Source organism: Telmatherina bonti (assembly GCF_933228915.1).
Source record: "Telmatherina bonti genome assembly, chromosome: 5".
Lineage (NCBI taxonomy): Eukaryota > Metazoa > Chordata > Actinopteri > Atheriniformes > Telmatherinidae > Telmatherina > Telmatherina bonti.
In genome coordinates, this window is record NC_136623.1 from 42,136,300 (window position 1) to 42,156,874 (window position 20,575).

The window sequence follows — 20,575 nt, forward strand, 5'->3', positions numbered from 1 at the left end:
CACAACTCCAGAACACTATGGCCAACACCTCCCTCTGCTGTTGTCGCAGCCCCCTTACCCCAACTACCCCCACCCCATCCCCTACCCCACCCCCTACACCACCTATGCCTGCAGACGACTCAGTGACTGTGTCACATGCAGAACATTAAGAGTGGAACGTGTTCATAGAAGAGTGATCATGCCAATCTGATCTGGCTCCGCCCATACAATGTCACCCCACCCATACAAGGTGGCTCTGCCCACACAAAGGGGAGAGGAAGACCAGGAGAACCCAGAGTCCCAAGGTTCCGGCAGCCACCCTAAGCACAGACCCCAACCGTCCATCCAGCGGGGGGGCCCCAACCAGAGCCCCCCACAGTGAGGGGGAACAGGTTCCAGCGGGTCTGGAAAGACAACACAAGCATGTGCTTCTACTACTCAAACAGAACACACTCATAAACTGTCCGAATCTGATGCTGGATTCACCTAAATCTGCATTTTTAATGTCAGTTTAATATTCAGAAAACTTTATTTAAAACAAAATGTACAAACCCCAGAAAAGATCTGAGTTCATTTAAAAAAAGGATCATTTCTTCTGTGGTGTATGTGATTGTGTTTGATAATACAACATTTATATCTGATTGACAGTGAAATGGATAAAACTCAATGAATGAATGAACTTGGTGTGAGGTAACTCATGGCCTGGTCATACTCTGGTACACAGCAGGTTAATTCAGTGTCCATGTGTACTCTGTCCTGGTGTAGGAGCTGTACAGCCAGTCCTATGACGAAATCGGAGTCATGTTCGCCTCCATCCCAAACTTCTCAGACTTCTACACCGAAGAGAGCATCAATAATGGCGGGATCGAATGCTTACGCTTCCTCAATGAGATCATCTCAGACTTCGACAGCGTGAGTTTAGTTTCTGGACTTTTGATGAAGCTCATTTACAATGCATTAATTATCTACCTGTAACAAAATCTCAGCCTGAAACTTCTCAAACTACTTTTCTTTCTTTGTTTTTCATCTTTTTTTCTCACTTGTTCTGTCTGATGTCATAAATGTGAGGCTTGAACGAACAGTTTGCTGCTTCTTGTCCATAAGTTTCTAGTTAAAACGGGACAAGAAGAAGCTCACTGAAATCTGTAATGTTATTATTAAAGGAATATTGTGGATGAGAGCAAATGCAGTTCTCTGTGTGACCAGACCTCCCGTAAATATGGTAATGGTAATATGGTCAATGTCCTGTGTTGCAGAGGAGGCTTGTGCACACTCGCACGCAGGACTTCAAACAATGACAAGACTGACTTGAACAAAGGACTCTCCAATTTTAGACTTAGACTTTGTTTCATCTCACAGTGGAGAAATTTACTCGTTACAGCAGCTCTTAGTGCAAAATAAAGGGCAGGAAGGAACAGGAAAAACATAAAAACCAAGCATTACAACAAATAGAAATAGAAATATACACATAGGTCTGAATAAAAACAACCTCTCAAGCTATGTACAGAATAACATGGTGGAATATGAAACAGTATGTTAGGTTGACATTAACTGCGTGGCATTCACATGCGGACTCGGCTCGGAGTTCCAAACAATACTTTATTTGCTTCTTTCTGATTTCGGGTTCTTTCCAAGGCGGATGCAGGAGATAGGTTAGTCGGCAGGCAGACAAGCGGGGAGGCAACCCTGGCGGACAGAGAGGCAAGCAGGCAGGCGCGCAGGCAGGCAGGCAGGCAGGCAAGCGGTAGGGCAGCAATCGGGCATACAGGCAGGATCTCTGACGGGGTAAAAACACACAGGTAATCGATCTATGATTCACACAGGGAAGAATCTTTCAGGCCGAGAGTTGTACCGCAAGGCATTCAACAATCTGGCGACGAACAGCAGGCTGAGCAGGTCTTAAATAGTGCTGTCGCTGATTGCCCAGATGAAGGACAGGTGCTGATCCAGGTGCCAGGATGCCAGACATGCCCACCAGGGAATAGGACCACAACACAGTATGCTGATGGAGGCAGTGATAATGGAGGTATTGCAATATAAATAAGTATGACTGTACAGATGTACAGTCTGACAGCAGTGGGAATGAAGGACTCACGGTAGCGCTCCGTCCTACACTGAGGACGTCTCAGTCTGCTGCTGAAGGAGCTGCTCAGCTCCTCCACGGCCTGGTGCAACAGGTGGAGGTGGTGTCCATGATGGATGGAAATTCACCACCAGAGTCCAGTGGGCAGCCCAGGACAAAGCTGGCCTTTTCCCCCTCTACCCCTGTCCTGGTCAGCTGCTCACTCCCCAACAGCGTAGAGGACAGCAGAGGTACCACAGAGTCCTTAACATCAGTCCACGTACTCCATACGTCTCCTCAGCCAGCAAATAAAACGCAGTTCAAAGCCTGAGGCGTTTCATGGATGACAAAATGATGAGGAAAGCACTGTTCACTTTAGAGCTTCCTGTAATTTTGCCACTTGAATGAAGTCAAACAAACAAGGTTTCATATGGAAGCAAAGACTTTGCTGATCGCATAGATGTCTCTCATCACTGGACTAAAACTTTGGCAACTACTTCTGCTGCTTTGTGGTGAAAAGTTTTATTGCAGCTCCAAAAACCTCTGCTCATGTGTCTCCTTTGCCTTTGAAATGGATCATGAAGGTCCTGCTTGTTTCCATGGAGATGGAGGTATTATTTCTTCCTATCATCTTCTATCTGAGGCTTCAGTTTTTTCCAAACCCTCGTAATGTTTTTAAGGTGACAGTGGATTCTCCTGACTACCGAGTGACCGGAGTCCATCCATAACATCAACTGACTGTTTCGCGAGATATTTAGTTTTGTAACTAAGTCCCAGTACCTCTGTACTCAGTCCCGGCCGCTTTCCTCTAGTCCTGAGAAAGCTTTTCACAATTCCCCCGAATATTCTCTAATATCCAGAATTGTTGGATGAAAAGGAACTTGTAGCACTATGGGGGTCTCGCAGGACTGAGGCGGCCTTGCAGCACTATGGGAGCCTTGCAGCACTATGGTGGCCTCGCAGCAGTATGGTGGCCTCGCAGCACTATGGTGGCCTCGCAGCAGTATGGTGGCCTCGCAGCACTATGGTGGCCTCGCAGCAGTATGGTGGCCTCGCAGCACTATGGTGGCCTCGCAGCAGTATGGTGGCCTCGCAGCACTAAGGTGGCGTCGCAGCACTATGGTGGCCTGGCAGCACTATGGGGGCCTCGCAGCACTATGGGGGCCTGGCAGCACTATGGAGGCCTCGCAGCACCAAGGCAGCCTTGCAGCACTATGGGGGCCTTGCAGCACTATGGGGGCCTCGCAGCACTATGGGGGCCTCGCAGCACTATGGGGGACTCGCAGTACTAAGGTGGCGTCGCAGCACTATGGGGGCCTCGCAGCACTATGGGTGCCTCGCAGCACTATGGGGGCCTGGCAGCACCATGTTGGCCTCGCAGCACTAAGGCAGCCTTGCAGTACTATGGGGGACTTGCAGCACTATGGGGGCCTCGCAGCACTATGGGGGCCTTGCAGCACTGAGGCGGCCTTGCAGCACTATGGGAGCCTTGCAGCACTAAGGCGGCCTCGCAGCACTATGGGGGCCTGGCAGCACCATGTTGGCCTGGCAGCACCAAGGCAGCCTTGCAGTACTATGGGGGCCTTGCAGCACTATGGAGGCCTCGCAGCACTATGGGGGCCTCGCATCACTATGGGGGACTCGCAGTACTAAGGTGGCGTTGCAGCACTATGGGGGCCTGGCAGCACTATGGGGGCCTGGCAGCACCATGTTGGCCTCGCAGCACTAAGGCAACCTTGCAGTACTATGGGGGCCTTTCAGCACTATGGGGGCCTCGCAGCACTATGGGGTTCTCACAGCACAAAGGCAGCCTCCCAGCACTATGGCGGCCTGGCAGCACTATGGGGGCCTTGCAGCACTATGGGCGCCTCGCAGCACTATGGTGGCCTCGCAGCACTAAGGTGGCGTCGCAGCACTATGGGTGCCTCGCAGCACTATGGGTGCCTCGCAGCACTATGGGTGCCTCGCAGCACTATGGGTGCCTCGCAGCACTAAGTTGGCCTTGCAGCACTATGGTGGCCTCGCAGCACTAAGGTGGCGTCGCAGCACTATGGTGGCCTCGCAGCACTATGGGGGCCTCGCAGCACTATGGTGGCCTCGCAGCACTATGGTGGCCTCGCAGCAGTATGGTGACCTTGCAGCACTAAGGTGGCCTCGCAGCAGTATGGTGGCCTCGCAGCACTAAGGTGGCGTCGCAGCACTATGGTGGCCTCGCAGCAGTATGGTGGCCTCACAGCACTAAGGTGGCGTCGCAGCACTATCGGGGCCTCGCAGCACTATGGTGGCCTTGCAGCACTATGGGGGCCTCGCAGCACTATGGGGGCCTCGCAGCACTATGGGGGCCTTGCAGCGCTATGGGGGCCTCGCAGCACTATGGGGGCCTTGCAGTACTATGGTGGCCTCGCAGCAGTAAGGTGGCGTCGCAGCACTAAGGGTGCGTTGCAGCACTAAGGGTGCGTTGCAGCACTATGGGTGCCTCGCAGCACTATGGGTGCCTCGCAGCACTAAGGTGGCCTCACAGCACTAAGGTGGCCTCGCAGCACTAAGGTGGCCTCGCAGCACTATGGGGGCCTCGCAGCACTATGGGGGCCTCGCAGCACTATGGGGGCCTCGCAGCACTATGGTGGCCTCGCAGCACTATGGTGGCCTCGCAGCAGTATGGTGGCCTTGCAGCACTATGGTGGCCTCGCAGCAGTATGGTGGCCTCGCAGCACTAAGGTGGCGTCGCAGCACTATGGTGGCCTCGCAGCACTATGGTGGCCTCGCAGCACTATGGTGGCCTCGCAGCAGTATGGTGGCCTCACAGCACTAAGGTGGCCTCGCAGCACTAAGGTGGCCTGGCAGCACTAAGGTGGCCTGGCAGCACTAAGGTGGCCTCGCAGCACTAAGGTGGCGTCGCAGCACCATGGGGGCCTCGCAGCACTAAGGTGGCCTGGCAGCACTAAGGTGGCCTCGCAGCACGAAGGTGGCCTCGCAGCACGAAGGTGGCCTCGCAGCACTAAGGTGGCCTCGCAGCACGAAGGTGGCCTCGCAGCACTAAGGTGGCCTCGCAGCACTAAGGTGGCCTCGCAGCACTAAGGTGGCGTTGCAGGACTACTGTGGCCTTGCAGCACTAAGGTGGCCTCGCAGCACTATGCGGGCCTCGCAGCACTATGGTGGCCTCGCAGCACTATGGTGGCCTCGCAGCACTAAGGTGGCCTCGCAGCACTATGGGGGCCTCGCAGCACTATGGGGGACTCGCAGTACTAAAGTGGCGTCGCAGCACTATGAGGCGGCCTCGCAGCACTATGGGGGCCTCGCAGCACGAAGGTGGCCTCGCAGCACTAAGGTGGCCTCGCAGCACGAAGGTGGCCTCGCAGCACTAAGGTGGCCTCGCAGCACTAACGTGGCGTTGCAGGACTACTGTGGCCTTGCAGCACTATGGTGGCCTCGCAGCACTAAGGTGGCGTCGCGGCACTATGGGGGCCTCGCAGCACTATGGGTGCCTCGCAGCACTATGGTGGCCTCGCAGCAGTATGGTGGCCTTGCAGCACTATGGTGGCCTCGCAGCACTATGGGTGCCTCGCAGCACTATGGTGGCCTCGCAGCAGTATGGTGGCCTTGCAGCACTATGGTGGCCTCGCAGCAGTATGGTGGCCTCGCAGCACTAAGGTGGCGTCGCAGCACTATGGTGGCCTCGCAGCACTATGGTGGCCTCGCAGCAGTATGGTGGCCTCACAGCACTAAGGTGGCCTCGCAGCACTAAGGTGGCCTGGCAGCACTAAGGTGGCCTCGCAGCACTAAGGTGGCCTCGCAGCACTAAGGTGGCGTCGCAGCACCATGGGGGCCTCGCAGCACTAACGTGGCCTGGCAGCACTAAGGTGGCCTCGCAGCACGAAGGTGGCCTCGCAGCACGAAGGTGGCCTCGCAGCACGAAGGTGGCCTCGCAGCACTAAGGTGGCCTCGCAGCACGAAGGTGGCCTCGCAGCACTAAGGTGGCGTTGCAGGACTACTGTGGCCTTGCAGCACTATGGTGGCCTCGCAGCACTAAGGTGGCGTCGCAGCACTATGCGGGCCTCGCAGCACTATGGTGGCCTCGCAGCACTATGGTGGCCTCGCAGCACTATGATGGCCTCGCAGCACTAAGGTGGCCTCGCAGCACTATGGGGGCCTCGCAGCACTATGGGGGACTCGCAGTACTAAAGTGGCGTCGCAGCACTATGAGGCGGCCTCGCAGCACTATGGGGGCCTCGCAGCACGAAGGTGGCCTCGCAGCACTAAGGTGGCCTCGCAGCACGAAGGTGGCCTCGCAGCACTAAGGTGGCCTCGCAGCACTAACGTGGCGTTGCAGGACTACTGTGGCCTTGCAGCACTATGGTGGCCTCGCAGCACTAAGGTGGCGTCGCGGCACTATGGGGGCCTCGCAGCACTATGGGTGCCTCGCAGCACTATGGTGGCCTCGCAGCAGTATGGTGGCCTTGCAGCACTATGGTGGCCTCGCAGCAGTATGGTGGCCTCGCAGCACTAAGGTGGCGTCGCAGCACTATGGTGGCGTCGCAGCACTATGGTGGCCTCGCAGCAGTATGGTGGCCTCACAGCAGTATGGTGGCCTCGCAGCACTAAGGTGGCCTGGCAGCACTAAGGTGGCCTCGCAGCACTAAGGTGGCCTCGCAGCACTAAGGTGGCGTCGCATCACCATGGGGGCCTCGCAGCACTAAGGTGGCCTGGCAGCACTAAGGTGGCCTCGCAGCACGAAGGTGGCCTCGCAGCACGAAGGTGGCCTCGCAGCACTAAGGTGGCCTCGCAGCACGAAGGTGGCCTCGCAGCACTAAGGTGGCCTCGCAGCACTAAGGTGGCGTTGCAGGACTACTGTGGCCTCGCAGCACTATGGTGGCCTCGCAGCACTAAGGTGGCGTCGCAGCACTATGGTGGCCTCGCAGCACTATGGTGGCCTCGCAGCACTATGGTGGCCTCGCAGCACTAACGTGGCGTTGCAGGACTACTGTGGCCTTGCAGCACTATGGTGGCCTCGCAGCACTAAGGTGGCGTCGCGGCACTATGGGGGCCTCGCAGCACTATGGTGGCCTCGCAGCACTATGGTGGCCTCGCAGCACTAAGGTGGCCTCGCAGCACTAAGGTGGCGTCGCAGCACTATGGGGGCCTCGCAGCACTAAGGTGGCCTCGCAGCACTATGGTGGCCTCGCAGCACTGTGGTGGCCTCGCAGCACTAAGGTGGCCTCGCAGCACTATGTTGGCCTCACAGCACTATGGGGGCCTCGCAGCACTATGGGGGACTCGCAGTACTAAAGTGGCGTCGCAGCACTATGAGGCGGCATCGCAGCACTATGGGGGCCTGGCAGCACCATGTTGGCCTCGCAGCACTAAGGCAGCCTTGCAGTACTATGGCGGACTTGCAGCACTATGGGGGCCTCGCAGCACTATGGGGGCCTTGCAGCACTGAGGCGGCCTTGCAGCACTATGGGAGCCTTGCAGCACTAAGGCGGACTCGCAGCACTATGGGGGCCTGGCAGCACCATGTTGGCCTCGCAGCACCAAGGCAGCCTTGCAGTACTATGGGGGCCTTGCAGCACTATGGGGGCCTTGCAGCACTATGGGGCCCTCGTAGCACTATGGGGGCCTCGCAGCACTATGGGGGCCTCGCAGCACTATGGGGGACTCGCAGTACTAAGGTGGCCTCGCAGCACTATGGGGGCCTCACAGCAATATGGGGGCCTGGCAGCACCATGTTGGCCTCGCAGCACTAAGGCAGCCTTGCAGTACTATGGGGGCCTTTCAGCACTATGGGGGCCTCGCAGCACTATGGGGTTCTCACAGCACAAAGACAGCCTCCCAGCACTATGGCGGCCTGGCAGCACCATGTTGGTCTCGCAGCACTAATGCAGTCTTGCAGCACTATGGGGGCCTTGTAGCACTATGGGGGCCTCCCAGTACTATGGTGGCCTCGCAGCAGTAAGGTGGCGTCGCAGCACTAAGGGTACGTTGCAGCACTAAGGTGGCGTCGCAGCACTATGGGTGCCTCGCAGCACTAAGGTGGCGTTGCAGCACTAAGGTGGCGTCGCAGCACTAAGGTGGCGTCGCAGCACTAAGGTGGCGTCGCAGCACTATGGGTGCCTCGCAGCACTATGGGTGCCTCGCAGCACTATGGGTGCCTCGCAGCACTAAGGTGGCCTCGCAGCACTAAGGTGGCCTCGCAGCACTAAGGTGGCGTCGCAGCACTATGGGGGCCTCGCAGCACTATGGGGGCCTCGCAGCACTATGGTGGCCTCGCAGCAGTATGGTGGCGTCGCAGCACTAAGGTGGCCTCGCAGCAGTATGGTGGCCTCGCAGCACTAAGGTGGCGTCGCAGCACTAAGGTGGCGTCGCAGCACTATGGTGGCTTCGCAGCAGTATGGTGGCCTCACAGCACTAAGGTGGCGTCGCAGCACTAAGGTGGCCTCGCAGCACTATGGTGGCCTTGCAGCACTATGGGGGCCTCGCAGCACTATGGGGGCCTTGCAGCACTATGGGCGCCTCGCAGCACTATGGGGGCCTTGCAGCACTATGGGGGCCTCCCAGTACTATGGTGGCCTCGCAGCAGTAAGGTGGCGTCGCAGCACTAAGGGTGCGTTGCAGCACTAAGGTGGCATCGCAGCACTATGGGTGCCTCGCAGCACTATGGGTGCCTCGCAGTAATAAGGTGGCCTCGCAGCACTAAGGTGGCCCCGCAGCACGAAGGTGGCCTCGCAGCACTATGGGGGCCTGGCAGCACTATGGGGGCCTCGCAGCACTATGGTGGCCTCGCAGCACTATGGTGGCCTCGCAGCAGTATGGTGGCCTTGCAGCACTAAGGTGGCCTCGCAGCAGTATGGTGGCCTCGCAGCACTAAGGTGGCGTCGCAGCACTATGGTGGCCTCGCAGCACTATGGGGGCCTCGCAGCAGTATGGTGGCCTCACAGCACTAAGGTGGCGTCGCAGCACTATGGGGGCCTCGCAGCACTATGGTGGCCTTGCAGCACTATGGTGGCCTCGCAGCACTAAGGTGGCCTCGCAGCACTAAGGTGGCCTGGCAGCACTAAGGTGGCGTCGCAGCACTATGGTGGCGTCGCAGCACTATGGTGGCCTCGCAGCACGAAGGTGGCCTCGCAGCACGAAGGTGGCCTCGCAGCACTAAGGTGGCCTCGCAGCACTAAGGTGGCGTTGCAGGACTAATGTGGCCTTGCAGCACTATGGTGGCCTCGCAGCACTAAGGTGGCGTTGCAGGACTAATGTGGCCTTGCAGCACTATGGTGGCCTCGCAGCACTAAGGTGGCGTCGCAGCACTATGGGGGCCTCGCAGCACTATGGTGGCCTCGCAGCACTATGGTGGCCTCGCAGCACTATGGTGGCCTCGCAGCACTAAGGTGGCCTCGCAGCACTATGGTGGCCTCGCAGCACTAAGGTGGCCTCGCAGCACTAAGGTGGCCTCGCAGCACTATGGTGGCCTCGCAGCACTAAGGTGGCCTCGCAGCACTAAGGTGGTGTCGCAGCACTATGGGGGCCTCGCAGTACTATGGTGGCCTCGCAGCACTAAAGTGGCCTCGCAGCACGAAGGTGGCCTCGCAGCACTAAGGTGGCCTCGCAGCACTAATGTGGCCTTGCAGCACTATGGTGGCCTCGCAGCACTAAGGTGGCGTCGCAGCACTAAGGTGGCGTCGCAGCACTAAGGTGGCGTCGCAGCACTATGGTGGCCTCGCAGCACTATGGTGGCCTCGCAGCACTAAAGTGGCCTCGCAGCACGAAGGTGGCCTCGCAGCACTAAGGTGGCCTCGCAGCACTAATGTGGCCTTGCAGCACTATGGTGGCCTCGCAGCACTAAGGTGGCGTCGCAGCACTAAGGTGGCGTCGCAGCACTAAGGTGGCGTCGCAGCACTATGGTGGCCTCGCAGCACTATGGTGGCCTCGCAGCACTATGGTGGCCTTCTTTCATACATTGGTTTTAGGGCTGTGACGTTATCCTTTCGTCCCGATTCCATTCCGATCTTTCGGGTGCTAATTCGATTTCAGTTGCGATTCTTCCAACTGTCCGATATTTCTGATTTTTGTTAATTAAAAACAAGAAATTTGATAAAACTGTTTTTTTGCACATCATTGCTCCAAATTTCAAACAGGAAAAGACAAGCCAGTAGCCAGAGCATCATTCTGCTACTATAACACCCAAGAAGACAATAATAAAAGCAATAAATATTTTTATTTATTTTGAAAAAAATTCTTCCACAACAAAATCAATTTCAATCTTGTTAATCAAAAAATCCCAATCTTTGATTTTTTTATTCAGTTTTCCCACCCTTAATCAGTATAATAAATGATATTTTGTCTGTAATTTCTTAGTTTCAGTGCAATAAATATGTTGTGTATAGTTCTAATGAACACATAATTATGATTGAAAACTGCTTCTTCTACAAGGAAAACTGAGCGTGTACGTAACAGAGCTGGGCCTCGCATTTCCAGTTCCAACAGGGCCTCACACCCTCCCAGTGACGCCACTGGTTACCAGTTGGAATTAGGCACATTACTGGATACTATGTGTAAGAGTATGGACTGCTACTTCATGTTATCATTGTGAATTTGTTTCTTATACAATAAACAGCAGGCAGAATCAGACATTATTATTCCATGCCTTGTTTCTGCCGAGTAATTATTTTCCTCAGGAAAAAGTTGGCTTGACCAGTTTTCTGTCGCTCTGACCTTTGCAAACTTCCTGGCTACGGTGCTGTGACGCAGTACCCTTTGTGTTGATTCTGATTCTTCTGTAGTAATCTCATGTGTCATCTTTCTGTTGAGCGATAATAAAACATAATAAAACCCTCCTTGTAGTTGTGAAGACATACTTCATGTATTTTGGGTTGTTTGACACTAGCAAAGAAATAAGCCTCGTCAAGAAGAGGTAAACCTTTTCTGATCAGTGTTCTGGTTTGAAAACATATTTGTTAAATTCATGAAGAACTCAGAAAATTAGTTTGTTCACTTGTTTTTCAAATATCACTTCCCTACATTGATATCTTTTAAAAATGATCACTATGTCTGAATGTGGAACTTCACCATTACTAAAAGCCACCAGGATGTGTTAGCCAGTGTAGTCAATGAATACCAAACTGGTTCTCTACAGAGCCAAACTATGGAAGAAAAAATATCGCAGGACAGCAGTTTGTCTGTATGATATAATTAGTATTCTATCATTTATTTAATAAATTTCATTCAGTACGGTTGAAATCTCCTTCTTTCCTCCTTTTGTTCCCATCAGATTTCAGTAGATGCTTTTTATTGGAGTTAGACATGTTGTCTGTGTAGTTGTGTAACCTTTGACTCATGTCCACCACAGCTGCTGGATGAGCCCCAGTTCCGATACATCACCAAGATCAAGACTATCGGGAGCACCTACATGGCTGCATCAGGGGTCACCCCAGACGCCAGCAACGGCTACACATGCATGAAGGTAGGAAGGAGAAGGAGCTGCTACCTAAAATAATAGTACTTGGTGCTTCTGCTTAAGGACGACCAGAATTGATGGTACGGCAGGTGTTATGTGGGAGGTGCAGCATATGACAGGCAGCAGCGTTGTAGACCTTTTCTATCAGCATCAGCTGGTCTCAACGTAACTCGCCTCGGTTTGGTGGGTTTTCCACTCGGCTGTAGTCCCCTTTAACCCCAGGTTCTAAACGAGCCGAGTCGTGTGATGTCGCCAGACTGCATGCTGCTATTGGTCAGGGGCGCGGCCACTCAGAGGTCAGGGAGTGACATCATTGGAAGAGCGACTCCAAGTTGTTTACATTATGTGACAGAAGTCTGTCCCGTGGTCCAACACCGAGGTGGAGACATTTCTTTGGTTGCTGAGGAAAGGATACAGAGTGTCATGATTTGGGTTTTTTCTGTGCTTTGTTTTCGGGCTTCCTGTTTTATTTTGTAGTTTTTCCTGTTTAGTTCCCTTGGTTCTTGTTCAGCTCCTTAGCAGCTGAAGAACCACCTGCAGGAAACCAACTTTACTTCTTTAGGATGATAAACTATCAAACTCTAAAGTCAAAATCTAGAATCTAAAGCCGCTAAACTGGTTGAGTTGACAGAGAATGACCCTGGAGCGTCTACAGGGAGAGGAGGCAGATTATTATGCTCCAAATGACGAGACTGAAAACAAAATGTTCCTGTTTAAATATATCAGTGTAAAATAAATCAGTTAAACAGAATATTATGAGCAATCCCTGCTGCCTGATACAGCAGTCAGATTATATTTGCAAATATATGAATAATAAACAAATATTGTCTTCGAAAGGACAGATAAACTACGTCTGTGTAAATACTACAAAATCATGAGCTCCAAAATTAGTTTTATACTCAAGCATAAAACAGTGATATGATCAAAAAAAATAACAGTTTATGTTGACGTTTGAGGGGGGGGGGCTATACCTAATTAAATAAAAATATTTAACTAAACATACAAGTGAAAATGTTGTAGAATTTAATCTCAAAATCTCTTTGATGCCAAAAATATTTCCTCTTAGTTATAATAGAGTCGTTCTACGGCAGAACTGCTGGTCTCTGGACCACTGTCTCCACCCTGCTGGTCTCTGGACCACTGTCTCCACCCTGCTGGTCTCTGGACCACTGTCTCCATCCTGCTGGTCTCTGGACCACTGTCTCCATCCTGCTGGTCTCTGGACCACTGTCTCCACCCTGCTGGTCTCTGGACCACTGTCTCCATCCTGCTGGTCTCTGGACCACTGTCTCCACCCTGCTGGTCTCTGGACCACTGTCTCCATCCTGCTGGTCTCTGGACCACTGTCTCCATCCTGCTGGTCTCTGGACCACTGTCTCTACCCTGCTGGTCTCTGGACCACTGTCTCCACCCTGCTGGTCTCTGGACCACTGTCTCCATCCTGCTGGTCTCTGGACCACTGTCTCCATCCTGCTGGTCTCTGGACCACTGTCTCCACCCTGCTGGTCTCTGGACCACTGTCTCCATCCTGCTGGTCTCTGGACCACTGTCTCCACCTTGCTGGTCTCTGGACCACTGTCTCCACCCTGCTGGTCTCTGGACCACTGTCTCCACCCTGCTGGTCTTTGGACCACTGTCTCCACCCTGCTGGTCTCTGGACCACTGTCTCCACCCTGCTGGTCTCTGGACCACTGTCTCCACCCTGCTGGTCTCTGGACCACTGTCTCCACCCTGCTGGTCTCTGGACCACTGTCTCCACCCTGCTGGTCTCTGGACCACTGTCTCCATCCTGCTGCTGGTCTCTGGACCACTGTCTCCACCTTGCTGGTCTCTGGACCACTGTCTCCACCCTGCTGGTCTCTGGACCACTGTCTCCACCCTGCTGGTCTCTGGACCGCTGTCTCCATCCTGCTGGTCTCTGGACCACTGTCTCCACCCTGCTGGTCTCTGGACCACTGTCTCCATCCTGCTGCTGGTCTCTGGACCACTGTCTCCACCCTGCTGGTCTCTGGACCACTGTCTCCATCCTGCTGGTCTCTGGACCACTGTCTCCATCCTGCTGGTCTCTGGACCACTGTCTCCACCCTGCTGGTCTCTGGACCACTGTCTCTACCCTGCTGGTCTCTGGACCACTGTCTCCATCCTGCTGCTGGTCTCTGGACCACTGTCTCCACCCTGCTGGTCTCTGGACCGCTGTCTCCATCCTGCTGGTCTCTGGACCACTGTCTCCACCCTGCTGGTCTCTGGACCACTGTCTCCATCCTGCTGCTGGTCTCTGGACCACTGTCTCCATCCTGCTGCTGGTCTCTGGACCACTGTCTCCACCCTGCTGGTCTCTGGACCACTGTCTCTACCCTGCTGGTCTCTGGACCACTGTCTCCACCCCGCTGGTCTCTGGACCACTGTCTCCACCCCGCTGGTCTCTGGACCACTGTCTCTACCCTGCTGGTCTCTGGACCACTGTCTCTACCCTGCTGGTCTCTGGACCACTGTCTCCACCCCGCTGGTCTCTGGACCACTGTCTCCACCCTGCTGGTCTCTGGACCACTGTCTCCATCCTGCTGCTGGTCTCTGGACCACTGTCTCCACCCTGCTGGTCTCTGGACCACTGTCTCCACCCTGCTGGTCTCTGGACCACTGTCTCCACCCTGCTGCTGGTCTCTGGACCGCTGTCTCCATCCTGCTGGTCTCTGGACCACTATGTCCATCCCTGCTGGTCTCTGGACCACTGTCTCCATCCTGCTGCTGGTCTCTGGACCACTGTCTCCACCCTGCTGGTCTCTGGACCACTGTCTCCACCCTGCTGGTCTCTGGACCACTGTCTCCATCCTGCTGCTGGTCTCTGGACCACTGTCCCCACCCTGCTGGTCTCTGGACCACTGTCTCCATCCTGCTGGTCTCTGGACCACTGTCTCCACCCTGCTGGTCTCTGGACCACTGTCTCCATCCTGCTGCTGGTCTCTGGACCACTGTCCCCACCCTGCTGGTCTCTGGACCACTGTCTCCATCCTGCTGGTCTCTGGACCACTGTCTCCACCCTGCTGGTCTCTGGACCACTGTCTCCATCCTGCTGCTGGTCTCTGGACCACTGTCTCCACCTTGCTGGTCTCTGGACCACTGTCTCCACCTTGCTGGTCTCTGGACCACTGTCTCCACCCTGCTGGTCTCTGGACCGCTGTCTCCACCCTGCTGGTCTCTGGACCGCTGTCTCCACCCTGCTGGTCTCTGGACCACTGTCTCCACCCTGCTGGTCTCTGGACCACTGTCTCCATCCTGCTGCTGGTCTCTGGACCACTGTCTTCACCCTGCTGGTCTCTGGACCACTGTCTCCATCCTGCTGGTCTCTGGACCACTGTCTCCACCCTGCTGGTCTCTGGACCACTGTCTCCACCCTGCTGGTCTCTGGACCACTGTCTCCACCCTGCTGCTGGTCTCTGGACAACTGTCTCCACCCTGCTGGTCTCTGGACCACTGTCTCCACCCTGCTGGTCTCTGGACCGCTGTCTCCACCCTGCTGGTCTCTGGACCGCTGTCTCCACCCTGCTGGTCTTTGGACCGCCTTCTCCACCCTGCTGGTCTCTGGACCACTGTCTTCACCCTGCTGGTCTCTGGACCACTGTCTCCATCCTGCTGGTCTCTGGACCACTGTCTCCATCCTGCTGGTCTCTGGACCACTGTCTCCATCCTGCTGGTCTCTGGACCACTGTCTCCACCCTGCTGCTGGTCTCTGGACCACTGTCTCCACCCTGCTGCTGGTCTCTGGACCACTGTCTCCACCCTGCTGCTGGTCTCTGGACCACTGTCTCCACCCTGCTGGTCTCTGGACCACTGTCTCCATCCTGCTGGTCTCTGGACCACTGTCTCCATCCTGCTGGTCTCTGGACCACTGTCTCCACCCTGCTGGTCTCTGGACCACTGTCTCCACCCTGCTGCTGGTCTCTGGACCACTGTCTCCACCCTGCTGGTCTCTGGACCACTGTCTCCACCCTGCTGGTCTCTGGACCACTGTCTCCACCCTGCTGCTGGTCTCTGGACCACTGTCTCCACCCTGCTGGTCTCTGGACCACTGTCTCCATCCTGCTGGTCTCTGGACCACTGTCTCCATCCTGCTGGTCTCTGGACCACTGTCTCCATCCTGCTGGTCTCTGGACCACTGTCTCCATCCTGCTGGTCTCTGGACCACTGTCTCCATCCTGCTGGTCTCTGGACCACTGTCTCCACCCTGCTGCTGGTCTCTGGACCACTGTCTCCACCCTGCTGCTGGTCTCTGGACCACTGTCTCCACCCTGCTGCTGGTCTCTGGACCACTGTCTCCACCCTGCTGGTCTCTGGACCACTGTCTCCACCCTGCTGGTCTCTGGACCACTGTCTCCATCCTGCTGGTCTCTGGACCACTGTCTCCATCCTGCTGGTCTCTGGACCACTGTCTCCACCCTGCTGGTCTCTGGACCACTGTCTCCACCCTGCTGCTGGTCTCTGGACCACTGTCTCCACCCTGCTGGTCTCTGGACCACTGTCTCCACCCTGCTGGTCTCTGGACCACTGTCTCCACCCTGCTGCTGGTCTCTGGACCACTGTCTCCACCCTGCTGCTGGTCTCTGGACCACTGTCTCCACCCTGCTGGTCTCTGGACCACTGTCTCCATCCTGCTGGTCTCTGGACCACTGTCTCCATCCTGCTGGTCTCTGGACCACTGTCTCCATCCTGCTGGTCTCTGGACCACTGTCTCCACGCTGCTGGTCTCTGGACCACTGTCTCCACCCTGCTGGTCTCTGGACCACTGTCTCCACCCTGCTGGTCTCTGGACCACTGTCTCCACCCTGCTGGTCTCTGGACCACTGTCTCCATCCTGCTGGTCTCTGGACCACTGTCTCCACCCTGCTGGTCTCTGGACCACTGTCTCCATCCTGCTGCTGGTCTCTGGACCACTGTCTCCATCCTGCTGGTCTCTGGACCACTGTCTCCACCCTGCTGGTCTCTGGACCACTGTCTCCACCCTGCTGCTGGTCTCTGGACCACTGTCTCCACCCTGCTGGTCTCTGGACCACTGTCTCCACCCTGCTGGTCTTTGGACCACTGTCTCCATCCTGCTGGTCTCTGGACCACTGACTCCACCCTGCTGGTCTCTGGACCACTGTCTCCACCCTGCTGGTCTCTGGACCACTGTCTCCACCCTGCTGGTCTCTGGACCACTGTCTCCACCCTGCTGGTCTCTGGACCACTGACTCCACCCTGCAGGTCTCTGGACCACTGTCTCCACCCTGCTGGTCTCTGGACCACTGTCTCCACCCTGCTGGTCTCTGGACCACTGTCTCCACCCTGCTGGTCTCTGGACCACTGTCTCCACCCTGCTGGTCTTTGGACCACTGTCTCCATCCTGCTGGTCTCATGGACCACTGTCTCCATCCTGCTGGTCTCTGGACCACTGTCTCCACCCTGCTGGTCTCTGGACCACTGTCTCCATCCTGCTGGTCTCTGGACCACTGTCTCCATCCTGCTGGTCTCTGGACCACTGTCTCCACCCTGCTGGTCTCTGGACCACTGTCTCCATCCTGCTGGTCTCTGGACCACTGTCTCCACCCTGCTGGTCTCTGGACCACTGTCTCCATCCTGCTGGTCTCTGGACCACTGTCTCCACCCTGCTGGTCTCTGGACCACTGTCTCCACCCTGCTGGTCTCATGGACCACTGTCTCCATCCTGCTGCTGGTCTCTGGACCACTGTCTCCATCCTGCTGGTCTCATGGACCACTGTCTCCATCCTGCTGCTGGTCTCTGGACCACTGTCTCCATCCTGCTGGTCTCTGGACCACTGTCTCCATCCTGCTGCTGGTCTCTGGACCACTGTCTCCATCCTGCTGGTCTCTGGACCACTGTCTCCACCCTGCTGGTCTCTGGACCACTGTCTCCACCCTGCTGGTCTCTGGACCACTGTCTCCATCCTGCTGGTCTTTGGACCACTGTCTCCATCCTGCTGCTGGTCTCTGGACCACTGTCTCCATCCTGCTGGTCTCTGGACCACTGTCTCCATCCTGCTGGTCTCTGGACCACTGTCTCCATCCTGCTGGTCTCTGGACCACTGTCTCCACCCTGCTGGTCTCTGGACCACTGTCTCCACCCTGCTGGTCTCTGGACCACTGTCTCCACCCTGCTGGTCTCTGGACCACTGTCTCCACCCTGCTGGTCTCTGGACCACTGTCTCCACCCTGCTGGTCTCTGGACCACTGTCTCCACCCTGCTGGTCTCTGGACCACTGTCTCCACCCTGCTGGTCTCTGGACCACTGTCTCCACTCTGCTGGTCTCTGGACCACTGTCTCCACCCTGCTGGTCTCTGGACCACTGTCTCCACCCTGCTGGTCTCTGGACCACTGTCTCCATCCTGCTGGTCTCTGGACCACTGTCTCCACCCTGCTGGTCTCTGGACCACTGTCTCCATCCTGCTGGTCTCTGGACCACTGACTCCACCCTGCTGGTCTCTGGACCACTGTCTCCACCCTGCTGGTCTCTGGACCACTGTCTCCACCCTGCTGCTGGTCTCTGGACCACTGTCTCCACCCTGCTGCTGGTCTCTGGACCACTGTCTCCACCCTGCTGCTGGTCTCTGGACCACTGTCTCCACCCTGCTGCTGGTCTCTGGACCACTTTCTCCACCCTACCTGGTCTCTGGACCACTGTCTCATCCCTGCTGGTCTCTGGACCACTGTCTCCACCCTACCTGGTCTCTGGACCACTGTCTCCACCCTGCTGGTCTCTGGACCACTGTCTCCACCCTGCTGGTTCCATAGAAGTAAAAAGGATCCAAATAATTACTTGAATAAGAATAAAAATGTATCTAGAAAAAAAAAAAACCTCTTGAAATGTAGCCGAACACAGGATTTTATTTATCAAATAACATCAATGTAATCATTCAATCACAATAATAACCAGCAATCATAAAACTCATTTACTTTAAACTTTAACGACCACAAAAATTAATTACATCTGTACAAATATAACAGTCTAAAAGAAAACAAATACATTATATCCTTATTTTCACCTAGCTTCACCTGCTCGTGATGTGTTTAGGTGTGGCTCGGAAAAACACGTGTCAGCACGTAGAAAATGGTAATTAGGTGGTTATAATGGCTGTAAAAAGTGCGGGGGACAAAGGAAAGAGGCGCGGGGTACACGGGGGACATGCCCGCGACTCCCGTGCTCGTACCGATCCAATTCCAACTCCCTTCTTAATTGTTTCACATATTGTAACCGTCCTCCTCAAAAAGCTTCCAGTTTGTCCAATTCCAGTCCGAGTGGGAAAGTCAGTTTCTCCATATCATAGATGCTAATCACCATTTCAACCCGGTCCTCTGAGACACTATTCCACTTCAACCCAGTTCTCTGAGACACTATTCCACTTCAACCCGGTCCTCTGAGACACTATTCCACTTCAACCCAGTTCTCTGAGACACTATTCCACTTCAACCTGGTCCTCTGAGACACTATTCCACTTCAAACCAGTCCTCTCCCTGAGACACTATTCCACTTCAACCCAGTTCTCTGAGACACTATTCCACTTCAACCTGGTCCTCTGAGACACTATTCCACTTCAAACCAGTCCTCTCCCTGAGACACTATTCCACTTCAACCCAGTTCTCTGAGACACTATTCCACTTCAACCCAGTTCTCTGAGACACTATTCCACTTCAACATGGTCCTCTGAGACACTATTCCACTTCAAACCAGTCCTCTCCCTGAGACACTATTCCACTTCAACCCAGTTCTCTGAGACACTATTCCACTTCAACCTGGTCCTCTGAGACACTATTCCACTTCAACCCAGTCCTCTCCCTGAGACACTATTCCACTTCAAACCAGTCCTCTCCCTGAGACACTATTCCACTTCAACCCGGTCCTCTGAGACACTATTCCACTTCAACCCAGTCCTCTGAGACACTATTCCACTTCGACCCAGTCCTCTGAGACACTATTCCACTTCAACCCAGTCCTCTGAGACACTATTCCACTTCAAACCAGTCCTCTTCCTGAGACACTATTCCACTTCAAACCAGTCCTCTCCCTGAGACACTATTCCACTTCAACCCGGTCCTCTGAGACACTATTCCACTTCAGCCCAGTCCTCTGAGACACTATTCCACTTCAAACCAGTCCTCTGAGACACTATTCCACTTCAAACCAGTCCTCTCCCTGAGACAGAATTCCACTTCAACCCAGTCCTCTGAGACACTATTCCACTTCAACCCGGTCCTCTGAGACACTATTCCACTTCAACATGGTCCTCTGAGACACTATTCCACTTCAGCCCAGTCCTTTGAGACACTATTCCACTTCAAACCACTCCTTTTCCTGAGACAATATTCCACTTCAAACCAGTCCTCTCCCTGAGACACTATTCCACTTCAACCCGGTCCTCTGACACACTATTCCACTTCAACCCAGTTCTCTGAGACACTATTCCACTTCAACCCAGTCCTCTGAGACACTATTCCACTTCAACCTGGTCCTCTGAGACACTATTCCACTTCCACCCAGTCCTCTGAGACACTATTCCACTTCAACCCGGTCCTCTGAGACACTATTCCACTTCAACCCAGTTCTCTGAGCCACTATTCCACTTCAACCCAGTCCTCTGAGACACTATTCCACTTCAAGCCAGTCCTCTCCCTGAGACACTATTCCACTTCAAACCAGTCCTCTCCCTGAGCCACTATTCCACTTCAACCCAGTCCTCTGAGACACTATTCCACTTCAAGCCAGTCCTCTCCCTGAGACACTATTCCACTTCAAACCAGTCCTCTCCCTGAGACACTATTCCACTTCAACCCGGTCCTCTGAGACATTATTCCACTTCAACCCAGTCCTCTGAGACACTATCCCACTTCGACCCAGTCCTCTGAGACACTATTCCACTTCAACCCAGTCCTCTGAGACACTATTCCACTTCAAACCAGTCCTCTTCCTGAGACACTATTCCACTTCAAACCAGTCCTCTCCCTGAGACACTATTCCACTTCAACCCGGTCCTCTGAGACACTATTCCACTTCAGCCCAGTCCTCTGAGACACTATTCCACTTCAAACCAGTCCTCTCCCT

At 54.9% G+C, this 20,575-nt stretch overlaps 1 protein-coding gene across 1 annotated transcript in view; it reads left to right on the plus strand.

Annotated features, from left to right (window-relative positions):
• Positions 1 to 20,575, plus strand: part of adcy3a (adenylate cyclase 3a) — a 273,600-nt gene that overhangs the window by 218,091 nt on the left and 34,934 nt on the right. The window contains exons 17-18 of the mRNA XM_079239987.1: positions 745 to 891; positions 11,379 to 11,492. Coding sequence (XP_079096113.1) covers positions 745 to 891; positions 11,379 to 11,492 — 261 coding nt within the window. The remainder of the gene's footprint in view (positions 1 to 744; positions 892 to 11,378; positions 11,493 to 20,575) is intronic.